The sequence below is a fragment of the Onychomys torridus genome, chromosome 4 (genome assembly GCF_903995425.1).
Source record: "Onychomys torridus chromosome 4, mOncTor1.1, whole genome shotgun sequence".
In the NCBI taxonomy this organism is placed as follows: domain Eukaryota; kingdom Metazoa; phylum Chordata; class Mammalia; order Rodentia; family Cricetidae; genus Onychomys; species Onychomys torridus.
This window is the reverse complement of record NC_050446.1, coordinates 150395351-150413984: the sequence shown is the minus strand read 5'-3', so window position 1 is coordinate 150413984 and position 18634 is coordinate 150395351. Positions and strand designations below refer to the sequence as shown.

Below are 18634 nucleotides of genomic sequence, written 5' to 3'. Positions count from 1 at the left end.
AAGGTATGAGACATCAGCACACAGGAGCAAATCCATGAGACATCAGCACACAGGAGCAAACCTTATCTTGGCTCTTTTCTTCAGAAACTTCCACCCATGACCTACAGACTCCTTCCCTTTGTGCCAGATGTGGAGAATAACATCACAGTGAGGGAATATGTAAAGGAGGAGGCCAGATGTAAGAGGCAGAGATGGAGTGTGCCCTCCAAAGAAAGACACCCACCCACCCCCACTGCCTCAGTTTGAGCTAGTTCCTCCAACAAGGCTCCATATGCTGTCATTTCCACCACTTCCTCAGTGTCACCAGATGGGTAACTTCAAGTCAGGAGCATCTGGGAGACAACTCAGATCCAGACTATAGCACTGCCCTTTATAGTTCATGTTTGCCGGCACTACAATTGTTCATTTCTTCCTGTGGATTCCCATAAATCTAAAAGCCTTCCATTTTACCTGAAGTTAGTAATTCTTAGTGAGAATTTTGTTTATCTGGGGCTGTATGAGTTTCTTTATTTTTCAAGATTAGTTTTGTTAGACCAGAATTATTAGTAAATGGATTTTCTTTTGGCATCAGGAATATGCTATCCAACTGTCATATAATCTCCATGACTTCCAATAGGCAGTCAGGTGGTTTTGCGTGTTCTGTTTTGGGTTGTATTCAACACTGGAAATAAACTCAAGGCTTTGTGCATTCTATTCAAGCACTCTATTACTGAGGTCCATCCCTGGCAGAAAGTCAGTTTTGAATCTTACTAAGCATCTCACATACATTTTTGGCTCAATGCGCAGGTGATTCTCATGTTTGCCTCTCGACAGGTTGACCATTGTATGCATAATATGCAAGTCTCTGACTTTATCCTATTCTGATCTTATTGTGCTTCTTAGATAGGAATATTAATGCTGTTCGTAAAACTATGCAAGTTTTCAGCCATTGTTTCTTCCTGTCTATTTCTCCCCTCTTCTTGTGAGACTTCTTCTGTGTATAAATGGTATGCCCGGTAGTGTTTTCTTCATTTTACTTCATTTCTTATCTGTTAGATCATCTCAAATGGTCTATATCTGTATTTATTATTTCTGTCAACTTAAATCTGCTATTAAGGTCCTCTAAGGATATTTTTTCATTCAGTTATTATTCTTTCCACACCATAATTTATCTTTTTTATTTCTATTAATTTTGTCTATGTGATGACTCATTGTTTTCATGTTTTGCTGTCTTTCTATAGACAAGATGTTCCTTTTAGCTGTTTGAACTTATTTAAAGTCTTCATGTAGTAAGTGAAACACCTGGACTTGCTCAGAGGGTCTTTATTTATCCTCCCCTCTTCCTAGGCATGGACCACGTGTTCCTGTTTCTTTACATGCCTCATGATACTTTTACTAAAGACCAACATCTTAAGGAACACCATATTGCAAATCTGGAAGTAAAATTCCTCTCCACTCCCTGAATGTTCTAGACTTTATTGTTGCTGTGTTGATTTATTTGTTTGTTTGTTTAGTGTATTTCCTAGACTAATTCTCTGAACTCTGTGACCACTAGGCAATGGTGGTGCACGCCTTTAATCCTAGCACTCAGGAAGCAGAGGCAGGAGAAATTCTATGAGTTGGAGGCTAGCCTGGTCTCCAGAGTGAGTTCTAGGACAGGCTCCAAAGTTACACAGAGGAAACCCTATCTCAGAAAACTAGAAGGAAGAAAAGGAGGAGGAAGAGGAGGAGGAGGAAGAAGAGGAGGAGGAGGAAGAGGAAGGGAAGGCAGTAGCAGCTGCAGTGTTAGGTAATTGCCATGGACTGTCTTCAACAAATGCTCCAAAAATAAAGCCTTTCTCAGTGAACAATGTCTGAGTCATATAACAAACCTTGTCTCTGTAAATGGCACTTTCCGGATATCTTCCAGTTATCTGGGAATGGGACTTCTTGAATGACTCCAATCCTGGGCACATCCTCCAGTGTCTGTTAAGTTGCCATTTTACACAGTATGGTTGAGATGACTTTGAAACCATCTAGTATCTAAGAAACTTTAGAATATGGCATCAGTGGACAAAACCTCTCAGTTATAAACTTCACAAATCTTTTGGTTATTATTGACAGAGTACTTGTTTGATTAAATGCTCCTCAGTGGGCAGCAAGCGTCTTGTTAATTTTCAGAATTCTGAAATCATTATTAGGCAATTGTTTCCAGTGCTTCAGTTGCTTTTATGTTCCTTTTATCATGATGATAGTTACTTAATAAATATTTGTGCCACACTGAGGCACTACTTGATCTAAAATTTCTCAAATAGGCCCCATTTAATTTTGAAAAACTTCTTTCAAAGCATTCACTTCCTGTTTCCTTTTCTTCCAAGCACTTTATCAAAGACTATTGGGGTCCAGCCCCTCAATAGCTCTCTCCCAGGGCCCATGGAAGACATCTACAACCAGCTGATATTATAATCTTTGATTATATTAAATGAATCTACATACACAAAACTTTTTAGTGCATTCACTTTATTCTTCTGAGTGAGTTCTCTCTCTAAATGGCTTCTATTATGTTTTTTACTTAGCTCTTTCCTTGCCTGGTTCTCTCTACCTCTTTCTGCTGTTCCCTTTAAGTGCTATCTTAATTCCTTCATCTTAGTTCTGCCCCATCTTGGTCTTTCTCATCTCATTCTTACCCACCTAGTTCTTCCCCATCTGGCTCTTCCTCATCGTCCTTCTCATCCTCCAATCTAGTTCTCCTCCAGACTAGTTCTCCTCCAGTCTAGTTCTCCTCCAATCTAGTTCTCCTCCAGTCTAGTTCTCCTCCAGTCTAGTTCTCCTCCAGTCTAGTTCTCCTCCAATCTAGTTCTCCTCCAGTCTAGTTCTCCTCCAGTCTAGTTCTCCTCCAATCTAGTTCTCCTCCAATCTAGTTCTCCTCCAGTCTAGTTCTCCTCCAGTCTAGTTCTCCTCCAATCTAGTTCTCCTCCAATCTAGTTCTCCTCCAATCTAGTTCTTCTCCAGTCTAGTTCTCCTCTAATTTAGTTCTCCTCCAGTCTAGTTCTCCTCCAGTCTAGTTCTCCTCCAATCTAGTTCTCCTCCAGTCTAGTCCTCCTCCAGTCTAGTTCTCCTCCAGTCTAGTTCTCCTCCAGTCTAGTTCTCCTCCAGTCTAGTCCTCTATCCCTTCTCCTCCTGTCCTCTCATAACTCTAAGTTCTTTTCCATCTCCATCCTCATCTTCATCTTCATTTCTCTCTATCTTGGTTCCTTCCTGTTCCTCTCCCAGAATGGTCTATCCCCTTTGCAAGCTCTGTGTGTGCCTAAAAATAAAACTGCCTCTATTTTTCTATGTTGCTACTTACTGGCAGGGCAGGGTAACTCTGCTCAGAGTTAGGAAACCTGCCTCATAGCTACACTGCACCTGGTATGCAAAAAAACCCTTTTGTTCTGAGTCAATTGCTCTGGAATGCCATTTGGGCTGTGAGAGAAAGGAGGGTCTGAGCTTCATTTGCACAAGAAACAAATCCATGCACCTAACTTCTGCCTGTCTCCTAGGCCTAGGGGACAGGCAGTGTCTCCTTCAGAGTGTTTATCTAATTCAGATCAGTGGTTGGTCTGAAAAGTTTATTCTGTCTGCCATTTTGGTCTAGAATGCTTGAGAGGTATTTCAGATAAATACATAGTATGAGAGCACCTATAAAATTCATAGCAGGAAACAGCTGATATATTAAAAGCCAAGTAACACCAAATACTCCCTGAGATTTGGGTTCCTCTGGAAGAATTCCTTGATTCTTCCAGGTATAGCTTTACCATATACAGCTGAATTTCCACTTCATATTCCTGTGGCTCACAGCAGCACTTGGTTGCAGCACATATCTATATTTTGCCATCAAATACTTATAATGGTGGAACACTTCAATTCAGGAACCCCTTTGAAAATCTCATGAAAACCATGTGTCCTCTCTCCAATGAAAATGTACATGTGCACATTATTTTCTTCATAGTGAAGCATTCAGTTAAATTAATTGTTCAGGGCAAGTACTGCAAACAATATATTTTCATTAATATGAAGGCATGTGGAAGAGGTACAGAGATCTGGAGACTTTGGGTCTTTATACATGTGTGTGTGTGTGTGTGTGTGTGTGTGTGTGTGTAAATTTTATATATGCTTACTTATATGCAAAAGAGAAAGATAGAGGGTCCTAGAAGGGGAAGGGGGTGACTTGCCCAAGACCATCCTGTAAGATGATAACAAATATGGACTACATCCAAGAGTCCAAGTTTTTAGATCAAGGTTCTTCCCTCAAGTTACCTGGGACCATAGAACAAATGACAGTAAACGCTAGATCTGTGACAAGCTCTCCTTGTCATGACTTTTTTCTCTGGTCTTGGCACCCACACTTGATTCCAGGCATCTTTGGAATATAGGAAGATAGTGTGGAACCTGGCCTAACACCTAGCTGGCACTTGTCAGATTTGTAACCACAGTGTTCCCAACCAGGTAAGAGATACCAAAGAGTCGCAGGGAAACCCCAAGAGAGATTAGGGAATCAGTCTGTAAGAGAGTACTTTGTTACAACACAGCCCTGGGGCAACTGGATACAGAGTGATGTATAAGCACTTTCCAAGAGAAGAGGTTGGAGAATTTGGCATGAGTATGAGTAAAGATGGGGTTATAAAAGCTACAACTTGGAAGAAAGGAGAGGAAATGGGTGCCAGATAGGCAGTGAGGAAAGTGAGAGCACAGAGGTTAGGGGTCTAACAGGAGATTTGAACTGTATCCTCGCACAGCTCCTGCTTACATGTCCCTATCCTGGTGCCAACTGGAAACTAACCATCCTCCTGTCTTTGACTTTCCACAGCTCCCCTTTGCAGAAGGCCTGTATCACTTTTATCACAATGGCCTTGCAAAGGCCAAAAGAAGACGCAGCCTACCCCACAAGCATCAGCTGGAGAGAGACCCCAGGGTGAGTTCTGTCCAGAAACCTGAATCTTGATCTCTACTGCCATACCAGAACTCACCTGGTAGATACAGAGGGCAGACAGGAGATGTTGAAATGCTGGGATTTTATATACTTTGATAGATGAAATGGATCATTGAAAGACACCATAGATTCCCTGCTCCCATTTAGTGCATAGCAAATAACCCTATGCCACATGGACAGGGATGGGGGGGTGGACTCAGGTGCTTCAATGTCTTCTTTAATTATTGCATGAAGATTTCAGATTGCCTGGAAGCATGCTTTGGCCTGTGATGAATAGAAGATACACAGTGGTTTAGTGAGATGTTTATGGAAGATTTCTACTGGCAAATTCATGCTTTAAAAAGGTTTCTATGTTTCATATTATGAACAGAACAATATGAAGACCAATAGATGATGATCAGCTCTCATCAGTGGGTATCAGTATCTCAGACCTCAGTCAGTCTTCATCCCCTGTATCTTCTTCTATTAACCCATCTGCTCCTCACTCCTCAGCTGTCTTCTTTTTTAATTTTTTTAATTAAAATAAAGTCATAACATTTCCCCTTTCCCTTTCCTGCCTTCAATCTACCCCTCTCCTTTGCTCCTTCTCAAATTTATGAACTTTTTAAAATTATTGCTATATTTTTATTTATGTAAATACAACCTGCTGAGTCCACGTAGTACCTCATACATATACATAATTTTACAAATGACCACTTGGTGTTGGATAACCTATTATAGATTCCTGGAAGAGATTGATTCTCCCTCCATCAGTAGTCTCTGGCTGTCTGTAGGTCTATGTCTAGAGGTTCAACCCCATGAACCTCCATGTTAGGATGTTTATTGGTGTTGTCTTTGTTCTGGTCTTGCTTAGGCAACTGTATTGTTAAGGATTCATAGGTACATCTTCCGTGTCATTTCTAGGAGATACAATCTCACAGAAGACTTCCTGGTCCTCTGGCTCTTACAATCTTCCTGTCCCCTTCTTTCTTGATTTTCCCTGAGTCTTGAGTGTAGGATTGTGCAGTAGACATGTCCACTAGAGCGAGGCACTCCACAATCAGTTGTTCTATGTTGTGACAGTTATGAATTTCCATCAGCTACAAAGAGAACTCAGCTGTCTTCTTAGTGCTCATGATCTCTATCTTTTACCTTGAATTTTTATTTTACTCTTGGACTCCAGATTTTATTTTCAATTCCCTCAGACAGCTAAAATTCATTTTTCCAACCAAATGTGAGATCTTAGCCATGAGGAGTTCCTCTACAGTGTTCCTGTTCCTTCTCTTCAGAGCAGGAACCTTACCATCATGGCATTCTTCCTCCTCTAGTCTCCAATTACCTCATCTACCTATACACTAATCCCATTGGGGATATTCTTAGCCAAGTTATAAGAGGTACCACCAAGGTCAAGTTTATGTCTATGCTTTGAAGGCCTTTTAACTTCTTTCATATGAATCTTGAGGAATAGACAGTAAGTGGGTAAGATGTTTGAGTTAGAGATTTGTACAAGATCCCTTTTTTTAGTAAGTAGACCTAGGAATTTCTTTTTCTGAAACTGATGAACATTGTGTGAGTTTTAATTAGGGCTTTAATTAGAATGTAAAGGCTCCCAAGCAAGCTACCAGATGATAGGCCATAAGCAATTTTGTTTTACTCCTTAACACAGGTCTTTCCACATGGCCTGGGGGGAATTTTGATTCTGAGAAGGCATTTTATCATTGCCTTTGCAATAAAGGCCCAAGTATCTAATGCTGAGTCTGTTGTATAAGTCATCACCATCACCCAAATGAAGAGCTCTCTTTCATAGCCTTGTCCTTGTCCCTACTAGCTGATTGCCAGGACACCTTTGGGCACCAATGGAATGGATCTTATTAATATTATTTTTTAATCCAGTGTAAGTACCACAGGGCAAGGACCACCCAGGTACACTATGATACTGGTTCTCCCTCATGTCAACCATGCCCCAGCTTACCTGTGATGGGCAATCAGTTTCATTTTACTTATATAATGTTACAGAAGCCCTGTTATTGCCCTCCCACATACTCAAAAATACATAAAAGGAATGAGGCAAAAACAGAAAGATATTTTTAAGCCCAGGGAGGCTAAAAGGAGAATTGAAGAACAGGCTATCTAAAAGGCTGTTGTTTGGATCAGGGAGACTATGTGAGGCCACTAAGCTGAGATTATTTCACTGGAAATGATCCTTGGCATGGTGATACTTGGTGTCCTGTGATGTTTACAAAAGGGAAGATAATGAGATAGGTTGGCAATAAAGAAGGAGTTCACATCTTGGTAATTCTATTCATTTGTCTTTCTTCTCAAAATGTTACCCATTATAGCACAGGGGCATCTGTTCCCATATGTCATGCATTTTAAGTGTCCTAGTAGTCAACTGCCTGAACCTAGTAGAAGTAAACATCTGCCCTGCCCATAAAGGCCCACAGAAGTCATCAGGAAACTTAGTCAAGATTAAATAGCCTGAATGCTGTCAATAATAAACTCATTTTAGGAGAATAAACAGAGCATGAAGTTCTCATATATCTTTAACCAAAAAAAAAGTTGTCTTGCTGTTGTTGCTGCTGCTGCTGTTGTTTTGAAAAAGAAAAGTCTGCTTACAACTAACTGCTTCATTTCAAAATGTTACATTAAGGCTTCAATCTTTTCTGTGTGATATTCTTATGGTCATATAATGTTAGGCATCTGCAGTGGTCAGAATTGACAGGCACTATTCTGAACAATGATATGGAAGCCCCAGGGAAATAAATCCTTACCTCCCTGAGTTGTTTTGGTCATGACATTTTTATCCCAGCAACAGTAACCCTAACTAAGACAAGGTTTCTAAGCATATACCAACAAATTGCAAAATGAAAGTAAACAAAACTAGAGGAATAAAAGGGGAATGGTTGGGGATCCTGAAGAATAGTTGATATGGGTTTTCACCTGTTGCGTAGACATTGCAAATTGTGATTCATGAGCCAGAATTTAAGAGTAAGTTGTTTCTTCCTTCTCTGAAAATGTCTTCTAGACCATAGCCTCTCAAATTGTGTGCTGCAACCAACATGGACTTGTATAAATAAATACTAGAATTACAAAATAATTGGCAACTGAAAAGGTTTCTGACCATATGACAGGGAATGAACAATGAATCCAAGGTATTTCAGGCAGCCTATGCCCATATTATGCCACATAATTTCACTACAGCCTGGCTCTGACATACATCAACACTTTGTCACACAGAATGCAATGCCAACCAATACTGTCTGAAACACTGTCTTAGTTACTTTTCTATTTTTGTGGTCAAACACCATTACCAAGGCAACTTATAAAAGAAAGAGTTTAACTGACTTACAGTTTTATAGGGTTAGAGTTCATGATGGCTTAGTGAAGGAACAACAGAGATCTCACATCTTGATCTACAGCCATGAGACAGAGATAAAGAAAGAGCAAGAGTCTTCCAAAACCTCAAAGCTAGCTAGCCCCCAGTGACATACTTCCTAAAACATGGTCATACCTCCTAATCCTTCCCAAACAGTTCTACCAACTGGAAACCAAGCATTAAAATATATAAGCCTGTGGAGTCTAATTTCATTCAAATCACTACACATTTCAGCTCAAATTCAAGCACATTTCATCTTATGAATTACAGTGTTTTACTGTACACAGTTCTCTTCTCATACAGAAATATAATGGTTTAATGATGGAAAACAAAGATTTTCAGTATTTTCCTACCAGCATTCCTCAGCATGTATCAAATTAGTATATCATTAGATTGTATTGTATTATAATGTTTGACTTTAAAAATTGCTATTTGAAAAAAAAATTGCTATTTGAGCTAATGACTTGAGTTTCAAAAAACAAATCATTGAATTAATTTTGGCTGGGGCAGAATTTCCAACAATTTCTATAATAGCCTGAAACACCACTTTTGTATTGCATGTTTATGAAATTAAGCCAATTATAAAATAAAAGCATCCATCAACTCTGAGGAACATTAAAAATATTTAATCAAATATTTAGCCAAGATGTAATACTTTAAGCAAAAACAAATATATTTCAGAATGCAAATATCTATCTCAATATGCAAATTTGCCCTCATCTTTACTAAATGCTAAAATTATAGATGTACCAGAAAAACTATCTTAAAATAAATATTTTATGATTTGTTATCACTAAGTGTTTGCTTTTTGTAGCTCTTTATATTTCGTGATACTCAGGCTCATGTAAAAAGAAATATTGAATATAAAGTAGTCATGAGTTGAAAAAGTTAAGAAGCCCCATCCTATACCAACCAATCCCTACTAAGCATGTCACCTTAGCATCATCCTTCCTGGCTCCTTTATTTACTGTCTGTGACTTATAAAAGATAATATAAAGCCCAAAGAACCACATGTGTTCAAAAGATAGGCTGAGCTACTACAAGTTCTTGGGGTTGAATTCAGCCGGGCAGCTTTTTGGCCTAAGAAACCAGGATCCATTGCCACCCCAAGAATTACACAAAAGAAAGACAAGCAGCTGATAAAGAGAAAGGTAGATGAGTGCAACAGGTTTCTGTTTTGGTTTGGTTTGGCTTTAGGATAGAAACTTCAACAGTGCCCATTCCACTTAATGTCAGTGGAAGCTGGATGAAAATGCTAAAGGGGGATCTAAAGTTCTACCTTTAATACACCCATCAGCATGCAGCCATGTATATTATTTCGAAAGTCTTCTCTTTTCCAGCTTTTTCTCTGTCAAAATATTGACGTACTATTGAGTAGCATGACTTAAGCTTGTGTGTTGTTTATTTCATGCAGTGTGTATCTGAATACATAGTAGACCTTCAACAAGTGATGGCTGGATGATTGAATGATTACCAACTCTCCGCTTTAAATCATAAAATAGTATTGCTTTTATCTACTTGGATGATGATGATGATGATGATGATGATGATGATGATTATAAAATACATTTCTAGGTAACAGAAGCATAGTCCTCTGTCTAGTATGCCTTTTGATGCATTCATGATCACAGGTAAAGAAGAACAGTTGCAATTTCATTTCTTCCAAGCTTACTCTTGGTTTTTTTGTTTTGTTTTGTTTGTTTGTTGTTTTTTGTTTTTCAAGACAGGGTTTCTATGTGTAGCTTTGCACCTTTCCTAGGACTCACTTGGTAGCCCAGGCTGGCTTCGAACTCACAGAGATCCACCTGGCTCTGCCTCCTGAGGGCTGGGATTAAAGGCATGCGCCATCACCACCTTACTCTTAACAACTCACATGATGAACCATTTTTTATTTTCTAAAATATCATATATTTTTCCTAAGCATATTGATACTCATGAAACAACCATGGATATAAGCATCTGAAAAGTTTAGGTGGTGAACAGGATTTGAAGATGTGATAAATCAAAATCTGGGATGAAACAATAAAAATAAAAATATATTTTCGATACCATGCTTAAAAAATTCTCTGCCTTCTTAAACCTCTCTGAGATTTGTCTAACTTGTTCAGAGCAGCAGCATCAAATCTCAAAGTCAACCTAATTGTGGTCCTCGGTCAACATATCAAAGCCCCATAAATTCTGCAAGACCTCGAAAAGCTATTGGAGAATAGACTTAGTTAAGACGATGCTCATTTCACAGTTCTCTCTCATCTAGCCTGTACATAGATTTTTAAAGAAAATATAGCTGAAACGCATGGCGAACTCACACCACTTTATGAGCAAAAGACACTCAACAAATGGAAGCCAAGTGGCTTGATAAAGAAACAATCTGTGCTTTATTTATTGAAAGAAGTCATAGCTTGCTTAAGATTACAATGTGCATTTTATTTTCTAAGCAATCTACTAGATCATACAATTATCCCCTAAAACTAATTTTTAAACTTGTTTCAGTTTTATGCTTCAGAAACTTCTAGAAAGGACTAGAAATGGAGCACAGCATTAGAGCACTTAGCCTAATATATAAAGCCTTGGGCTGGATCTTCAGAAAAGAGAAGGGGGAAGGGAGAGGAGAGGAGAGGAGAGAAGAGGAGAGGAGAGGAGGGGAGGGGATAGGAGAGGTCTACCAGTCCACTGAAACATCCCATATCCCAAGAAGTGGATAATGCAATTTCCTAGATTCTTCCTCTTCCATGTCTTGCATTCAGTCACATGATCTGAGTCATTTATTTTAAATGCTCTGTTTTTGAACACGTTTGTGAACCTTTTCTGGTATTCCAGTAATACATAAAAGTTTGTTTCAGCCAGGTGGTGGTGGCGCATGCCTTTAATCCCAGCACTCCGGAGCCAGGCAGATCTCTGTGAGTTCAAGGCCAGCCTGGTCTACAAATCGAAATCCAGGAAAGGTGCAAAGCTACACAGAGAAACCTTGTCTTAAAAACCAAAAAAAAGAAAAGAGTTTGTTTTAATTGATAATAGAATCACTTCAAACTTTCACAACCTTATCACCAAAGCAAGACAGAATTTTCCTATTCTTTGAAACAAGCTACCCAGGCAATGATGGTGCACACCTTTAATTGCAGCACTCAGGAGGCAGAGACAGGTAGATCTCTGTGAGTTCAAGGCCAGTCTGGTCTACAGAGTTAGTTCCAGGACAGGCTCCAAAACCACAGAGAAACACTGTCTCAAAAAACCAAAAAGAAGAAGAAGAAGAAGAAGAAGAAGAAGAAGAAGAAGAAGAAGAAGAAGAAGAAGAAGAAGGGGAAAAAAAGAAGCTAGACTTGATTCATGTGATTTGCTTATAAAAGTCTGAGCTAATGAGTAGACCAGACTTTCTTTGTTCATGTGATTTAAACAATAGGATAATTGGTATTGTTTTTAAAGATAGGTTTATCGTCACGATTGACAACTGGGTGACAGACAAAAATTGAGAATGCCTTGTAATTGCTGCAAGTTCTTTCTTGACTTGACACACTAATGCACTGACGACTAATTGAATGCAGTGATTTAACCATAATTAGTGAACATCTTACTCTGCTATGTGTAGACTCAGATCAGAAAAAAATAAAAGTAAGCTATGAAGGAACCCATAAAAATAACAGAGCCATGATATAGCAATTCTGCCATAGTTCATACACATCCTGAGGTGGGGTGTGTAATCTCAGCAGTTCAAAGCAAGCTGAGAAATTCATGTGCCTCCTTCCCATGGGAGTTAGATAAAGTTCTGTCACAACTGTTAAGCTATTAGCTCCCAATTCCTTTCAAATTCATCATCAGTTTTTTTGTTTGTTTGTTTGTTTGTTTGTTTGTTTGTTGTTTTTTGTTTTTTAATAAGGACAGCTCATTGGTAAGTACTATAGTCTGGCCACAATCATTCCTTGGATTTATATTGATAAAAATTAATTCATTACTCGGATTAAAAATCGTAGAAAAGAGGAAACACTATTTCCTTCTACTTCATATAGAAATAATGCCACCAAAAAAACAGTCCCCTTTCCCACTTTTGTTCTGGCCAAACGCTCTTCCTGAGGATGCCTAACAAAATTTGAGGACTCACTACTTACCATCACATAGAATGTGTGCCAGTCTTCCAGTGTGGGCACTGAATGAAAAGAGCGCACATAGAGTAAAGAGTCCATTTCAAAGGATGTGTTCACAGATAGGCTATTTTCCCTCATAGTCTTGCCTCTAAAATGGTGAGGTTTCCTAGCTTGAGATTCTACTCAAAAGAATGTTTAGGAATGGCACCCTCTGTCTTCTGAATATCTTCTTTTTTAAAAATTCTTCTCTTATGTATACATCCCAACAGCAGTTTCCCTGCCCTTCACTCCTCCCAGTTGATCCCCCACCTCTCCTCTCCCCAGATCCACGGCTCCTCCATTTCCCTTCACAAAAGAGCAGGCCTCCCAAGGGTATCAAATGAACACAGCATAACAAAATGCAGTAAGACTACGCACAAACCCTCATATCAAGGCTGGAGTGGTAACCCAGTGGGAGGAAAAGGTCCCAAGAGCAGATAAAAGAATCAGAGACACCTCCACTCTCATATAGGAGTCCCACAAAAGTCCCAAGCTAGACAACCATAACATATATGCAGAGAACCTAGCACAGACCCATGCAGTCTTTGGTAGTTACCGCTTCAGTCTCTGTGAACCCCAGTGATCCCTGCTTAGTTGATTCTGTGGGTCATGTTCTTGTGGTGTCCTTGACCCCTCTGCTCCTATAATCCTTCTTCCCCTCTTCTGAGGGATTCTCTGAGCTCCGTTTGGCTGTGAGTCTCTGCATCTTCTCCCATCAGCTATGGGAGGAGCCTCTCTGGTGAAGATGGCACTAAGTACAGTCTATGAGTAGAGCATATTATCATTAGGAATCATTTCAAAACTTTTTTCTTCCTTGGTTCTATCCTAGGTCTTCAAGAACAATCTTCCTTAGTTCTATAATAGGTCTTCAAGAACAATCTTCCTTGGTTCTATCCTAGGCCTTCAAGAACAATCTTCCTTGGTTCTATCCTAGGTCTCTGGGCTTTCTGGAATACCTTCTTTAGGGAAACGGGGAACATAGGCTTGCCAGTATGTTTACTTGCTAGGAGACATAACTAGGGGCATGATAGGTTATAGATCACATTTTCACAAGTGCAAGAGTCATACCAGCATTTGTATTTGTATGAAACCTCTATTCTAGAGGCTGTTGTCAACTGCTGTCTCTTCAAAGTCCTATTTCCTTGTAGCATCAATTGTAGCAAGAGTGGTTCATGACTTAACAAAAGTTGTACAGCTTACAGAGGGCCTTAACTGCCACAGTGTCTCTCTGTTGCAGGTTCTTATGCCATAAATGAATTTCCCCTGCTCCTGTGCACAAAGTATTAAGGAAAGGAAGAGTCCTAAGGAAACACAGATGAGCCCTTTGTCTTAAAGCTTCATAGTATTATTTTATCATTTAGACAAAATGGATTCTGAAAGGGAAATGGCTTCTGGAGTCACATCGCCATAATTTATAGGGAAGTAAATAAAGTTCAGTGCTCTTCCCAACAGTAGGATGCATTTAATTAAAAAGCTAAGTGAATATGAGTATGGCTTCTGAGCTTGTAGTTCTTTAAAACAATGTTCTCATCACTAGTTGAACTTTAAATTAAAAGTAATATTAAAATATTAAGATATAAAATAGACTTCTGTAATTTGTGTTAACTGAATATGTTGAGCTTTGAAGAAATGGGGAGAGGAAGAGGGGACTGGTGGGGCCAGGGCTTGCCTCACTCCACAGCTGGGTTATTCTGTGCCCCAACATGGCCAGGAACTGAACAATGGGAAAAAGAAGCAGGAAGTTGGCCTCAGTTCCCTAGTTGTTCTCACAGTTTCTGCATGAGAGATTATAACATTTTAAGATAATACTTTAGATACAAAATATTTTCTGAATACAAACTGACTTCATCTGCTGTGGGGGCAATGGGACATGACCAGGTTCCAAACTTCCACACTTGTAGAATATTGTCTCAATATTTATGTCTAACTTCCCCCAAGGAATTTTTGAAGTTAATTTTAACCATGCATAATTTCCACTTTACATGCTTTAGAATTCAATCCTTGAGGTGTGATTTCTCGCTGAAAAAGTAAACAAAGATGGTAACTTCACTTGGATTTCCTAGAAACATATTCTGAGAAGTAGACTTATGTATAGTTTTCTTGGGGAAGGAGGCAGGTAGGGGTCAGCAGAGGGAGACACTGATCTTGAAATGTGCTAGTAACAGGTTACCTCAGTCAATCCTACAGATTTGGAAGCATCTATGTCCTTTCAGAGGGACACCAACTCAAGACAAGGAAGCAGACCTGTGTGCTCCTGTATTGACTGGTTGATTGGTATTCCTTAAAGGGTCTTAGACTAATCACATCCTACTGCCAAAGGCAATTTAGAGTCAAAGGCAAAATCTGGACCATGTTCAGCAACTGGGAATGTAGGATGGCTCTGTGAAGTGACCCAGGAACACACCACAGTGCCCACCACAGCTGGCGTGCTCAATTAGCTCAAATTGTTTTCTGAAAAGGGAAGAAACTCACATTCGACTCAAAAGAAATATTGTGCTAGTGAGCCTGGGGTTCAGAAACACATGAAACACTCACCTTCCCTTTAGGAAACATGTTCAGATCCACTGCAGTCCATGACTTCCTATTCTGTCCCACTCCCATTTTGTTATTTTCACATATGACAGGTCAGGGGCAGCTAAGTGATGCCCTTAGGATGACCTGGGGTTGATGGCCCATCTAGCACTACAGAGAAAGGTCTTTTACTCAGAGGTAGCATGCCTTCCAGAGTCCAGCCTTCCCTACTCAACCCAGCTCCTCACCTCACCCCCACCAGTCTCCTCCAGAGCTCACTTTAAACCCAGGGGAAAAGCCTAGATCTGTGGCTAATGACCTTGACCACATTTTGAGCCCAGATGCTGAAGCTGTGAGATCCAAGGGGAGCAGCTCCTGGCTTCGCCTCCCATCTGGCAGCCAAATTTATTTTCTAGACACCGTTTCAAGAGTCCAGCAGCTGTTTATAAGTGATGTATTTTCAGGGTGACTTGGCAGGATCCAGAGACAAACATGATTGGGGGGGGGGGGCGTGTGGAATCAAAGGGAGATGACTACAGATGTGCCCATATTGGTGGGAAAAGCTCTTCTGCCTAAATCCACTGGTTTTATTTTACAACAGGGAGCGACTTCCAGTCTCTCCTCTGGGCATTGCAGATGTGCCTGGCTTCCTGCCTCGGTGCTCTGCTATTGATACTATAATTAACTATTTGTGGGGAACTGGGGAGAAGTATTTACTACAGCTTAGGAAAGGCAGGGAAAAGCTGCCAGTGAGTAAGCCTGGTTATTTCCCTAGACGTGAGCACATTTTAAATGATGGCTGCTATTCTTGCTGCTAGCCATCGTAAGGAAGGGGCGGGAACACTCTGGGGGATGCTGTGAGCAAACCCAGACAGCTCTCAGCAGCTGGAAGTTTCACTGGGTGTATAACATAGAGTTTAAGCTAGCCTCAAACTCACTATTTGCCCTAGCCTAGCCTCAAACTCCACCCTTCTGCCTCAGCTTCCCAAGTGCTGGGGACACAAGGGTGCATTAGTATGCTTGGACCACATGCATCATCTTTCTAAATCACAAAACAGACATCCAGAGATGAGCTAGCAAACTTTTAGGATTACCCGAGGAAATGCACAAATGAATAGTTCTCTCCTAGTCTGTCCCCAAGACACAAAAAGAAAGGTCTTCATAGGCAGAAAAACTATCCCTATTAAATGCTCTAAAAGTGAGTATTTTGTGTATGTTATTAAACTCTCCATGCAGTTCCTTTATCTGGATGCTTGCTAATGAGCCATGTATTTACTGGACACTACCTACATGCTAGGCACTGTTCTGGGTCCTGAGATACAACAGTGAATAAAATAAAGCCCTCCCCTCACAAAGCTTGAGTACTAACGAGAGTGAAGGAGAAAGGCATAAAACTCCATGACTGTTTTGTTGTTGTTGTTGTTGCTGTTGCTGTTGTTGTTGTTTTTAAAAAAAAGACAAAGTATTATAAGGATGAATAGAGAGAGCCGAGTGGGAGGAAGCGAGCACACCATGGGAGGGGCTCTCCTAGTTTATAAAAAGCATCTAGGGCTAGCTACCATGGTAAGGTTACATTCAAAATAGAATAGAAGGAAATGAGAGAAGATCCATATGTGTATCTGGAGAAAGAGGATGCAGGCAGAAGAACAAGCAAGAAGAAAAGACCTGGGGTCCAAAGACACATAGTGTGTTCTAGAACAGCAAGGTGTGCTCTAGGAATGGTAGGAAGACTGCAGAGAAATGAGCCAAAGAAGGTGGAAGAGATGTGATCAGAGAGGCGACAGGGGCAAGATCTTGAGCAGTGCTAAGTGGTCAGTCAGTTCAGGAATTCTGGAACCTCTAGTGTGTCTCAACCTGTGGGCAAAGAAAGGTTACAAAGTGGAGCAGAGGAAGAGAAGATCAAGGCAAATTAATTACAATGTTTTAGGAGAGACATGTGGGTGGCTTAAGCTATGTAGAAATGGTAACATTGGTGAGAAACAGGCACATTCTGTGGAGGGAGTCTTCGAATTTTCTGATGTCTTTGTTGATGGGTTAAATAAGGAGATAAAGAGAAAACAGTGAGACTCCAAAAGTGGTGACCTGCTTTACCACAGAGTGGAAATAGTACTCAGCTGAGAAATATGGGAACAGGAGCAGCTTAAAGGGCAATGGGTAGGCAATGTGAATTTAGTATTAAGCATGTTAACATCCGTCAAGTACATGAATAGAGAGGTAACATGAACAAATGGCCACAGGATTCTAAGAGAGGTCAAAGTTGAGACATCCACTGGGATGCACTCACTTACTGGTAGAATTAGATGCCATGAGACTAGCAGTTGAAATTACCTAAGAAATTTTAGTAGTAGCCTAGAAAAGATGAATAAGAATGAAACCTAGAAAATCACAAAATGTAGGGTCCCAAGGAAGATGACTGGGGATCAGCAGAAAAGACAACAACATGGGAAACCATAGAATCAGAGGTTCGGAAGTCAAAGAACAATCCAGTCAGTATTTCCTAATGCATCCATATTTGAAAGACTAGACTGACCTTTCCTACAATTATTTGGAGATATTGGTATTATCTCACTTTTTACTCTTGTCTGTTTTTCAGTCATCCTCAGATGATACTAAAATCCATGTTGCATAGATAAACTTATGAAATAAAATTGGTAGCAGGAATTTTGCTGGACACTGCTATGACTGTGCTGGACAGTGGGCAGTAAGACAAGGAGTCAAGTTTGACTGAGAAGGTTGAGGACCATGCTCTTAGGATTTCAAGCTCAGGGCTGAGGAGATGGTCCAGTCAGTAAGTGTTTACTATGTGAGCATTTTGACCCATGGTGAATCCCTAGAACCCAAGTGGGGGAATAAACTGAGAGTAGAATTCCTGGTTACAATTTGAGTACTGGAGAGGTGAATACACAACAAGGAATCCTTAAGTTTGCTGGACAGTCAGCCTGATCTAATGGTGATCCCCAGCCTAATGAAAGCTTGTCTCAAAAAACAAGGCAGATAAGTGAGAAATGACTCTTGAAGTTGTCCTGTGACTTTCACACACACACACACTTGCACCTACATATACACTTACATACAAAACACATAACACGCGTGCGTGCACACACACACACACACACACACACAGAGAGAGAGAGAGAGAGAGAGAGAGAGAGAGAGAGAGAGAGAGAGATGTGCCTGCCCTCACACACAGAGAAGTCAAGTAATACAAAGAAATATCTCAGTAAGGAGACCTGCTTCCACAGTTATATGGTGAAATTACTGAGAAAGAGCCTCTGTTTGATGAGGTGGGGGAACTGACATCCCATGACTCCTTTTAGTTTTAAGAAACTGAAAAAGCCAAGAAAAAAAAGATAAATGTTACTGGAAACCAACAGGAGAAAAGTGCTAACTTCCAGCTAAGGAAAATAAAAATCCAGCTTATATTTGATGGAATCCTCAACATATCTTCATGGATTTCAGAAAAACAAGGTTCTTAAAATAATTTCTTTGTTGAGATTCAAACCCCTACCTAGAAAGTAACTTCTGACTGGAGTCATTGCTCCAAATGGAATGGATTTTAGTCAGTACTTACTTAGCTGAAGAGAACTGTAAATATTCCTCACTGGTGACATGAACAAGTACATAAAAGTCTATCTCACTACTAAATATTCCTAAAATAACATTTTGGGTGGCAAAGATAGGCTTAGTTTTGTGGTTCCTCATAAAGGGTTTTTTTTAAGTCTT

The 18634-nt window shown here is 40.1% G+C and overlaps 1 protein-coding gene across 1 annotated transcript in view; it reads left to right on the top strand.

Moving 5' to 3' along the window:
• Nucleotides 1-18634, top strand: part of Pcsk2 (proprotein convertase subtilisin/kexin type 2) — a 260763-nt gene that overhangs the window by 33057 nt on the left and 209072 nt on the right. Inside the window, exon 2 of the mRNA XM_036184115.1 lies at nucleotides 4808-4912. Coding sequence (XP_036040008.1) covers nucleotides 4808-4912 — 105 coding nt within the window. The remainder of the gene's footprint in view (nucleotides 1-4807; nucleotides 4913-18634) is intronic.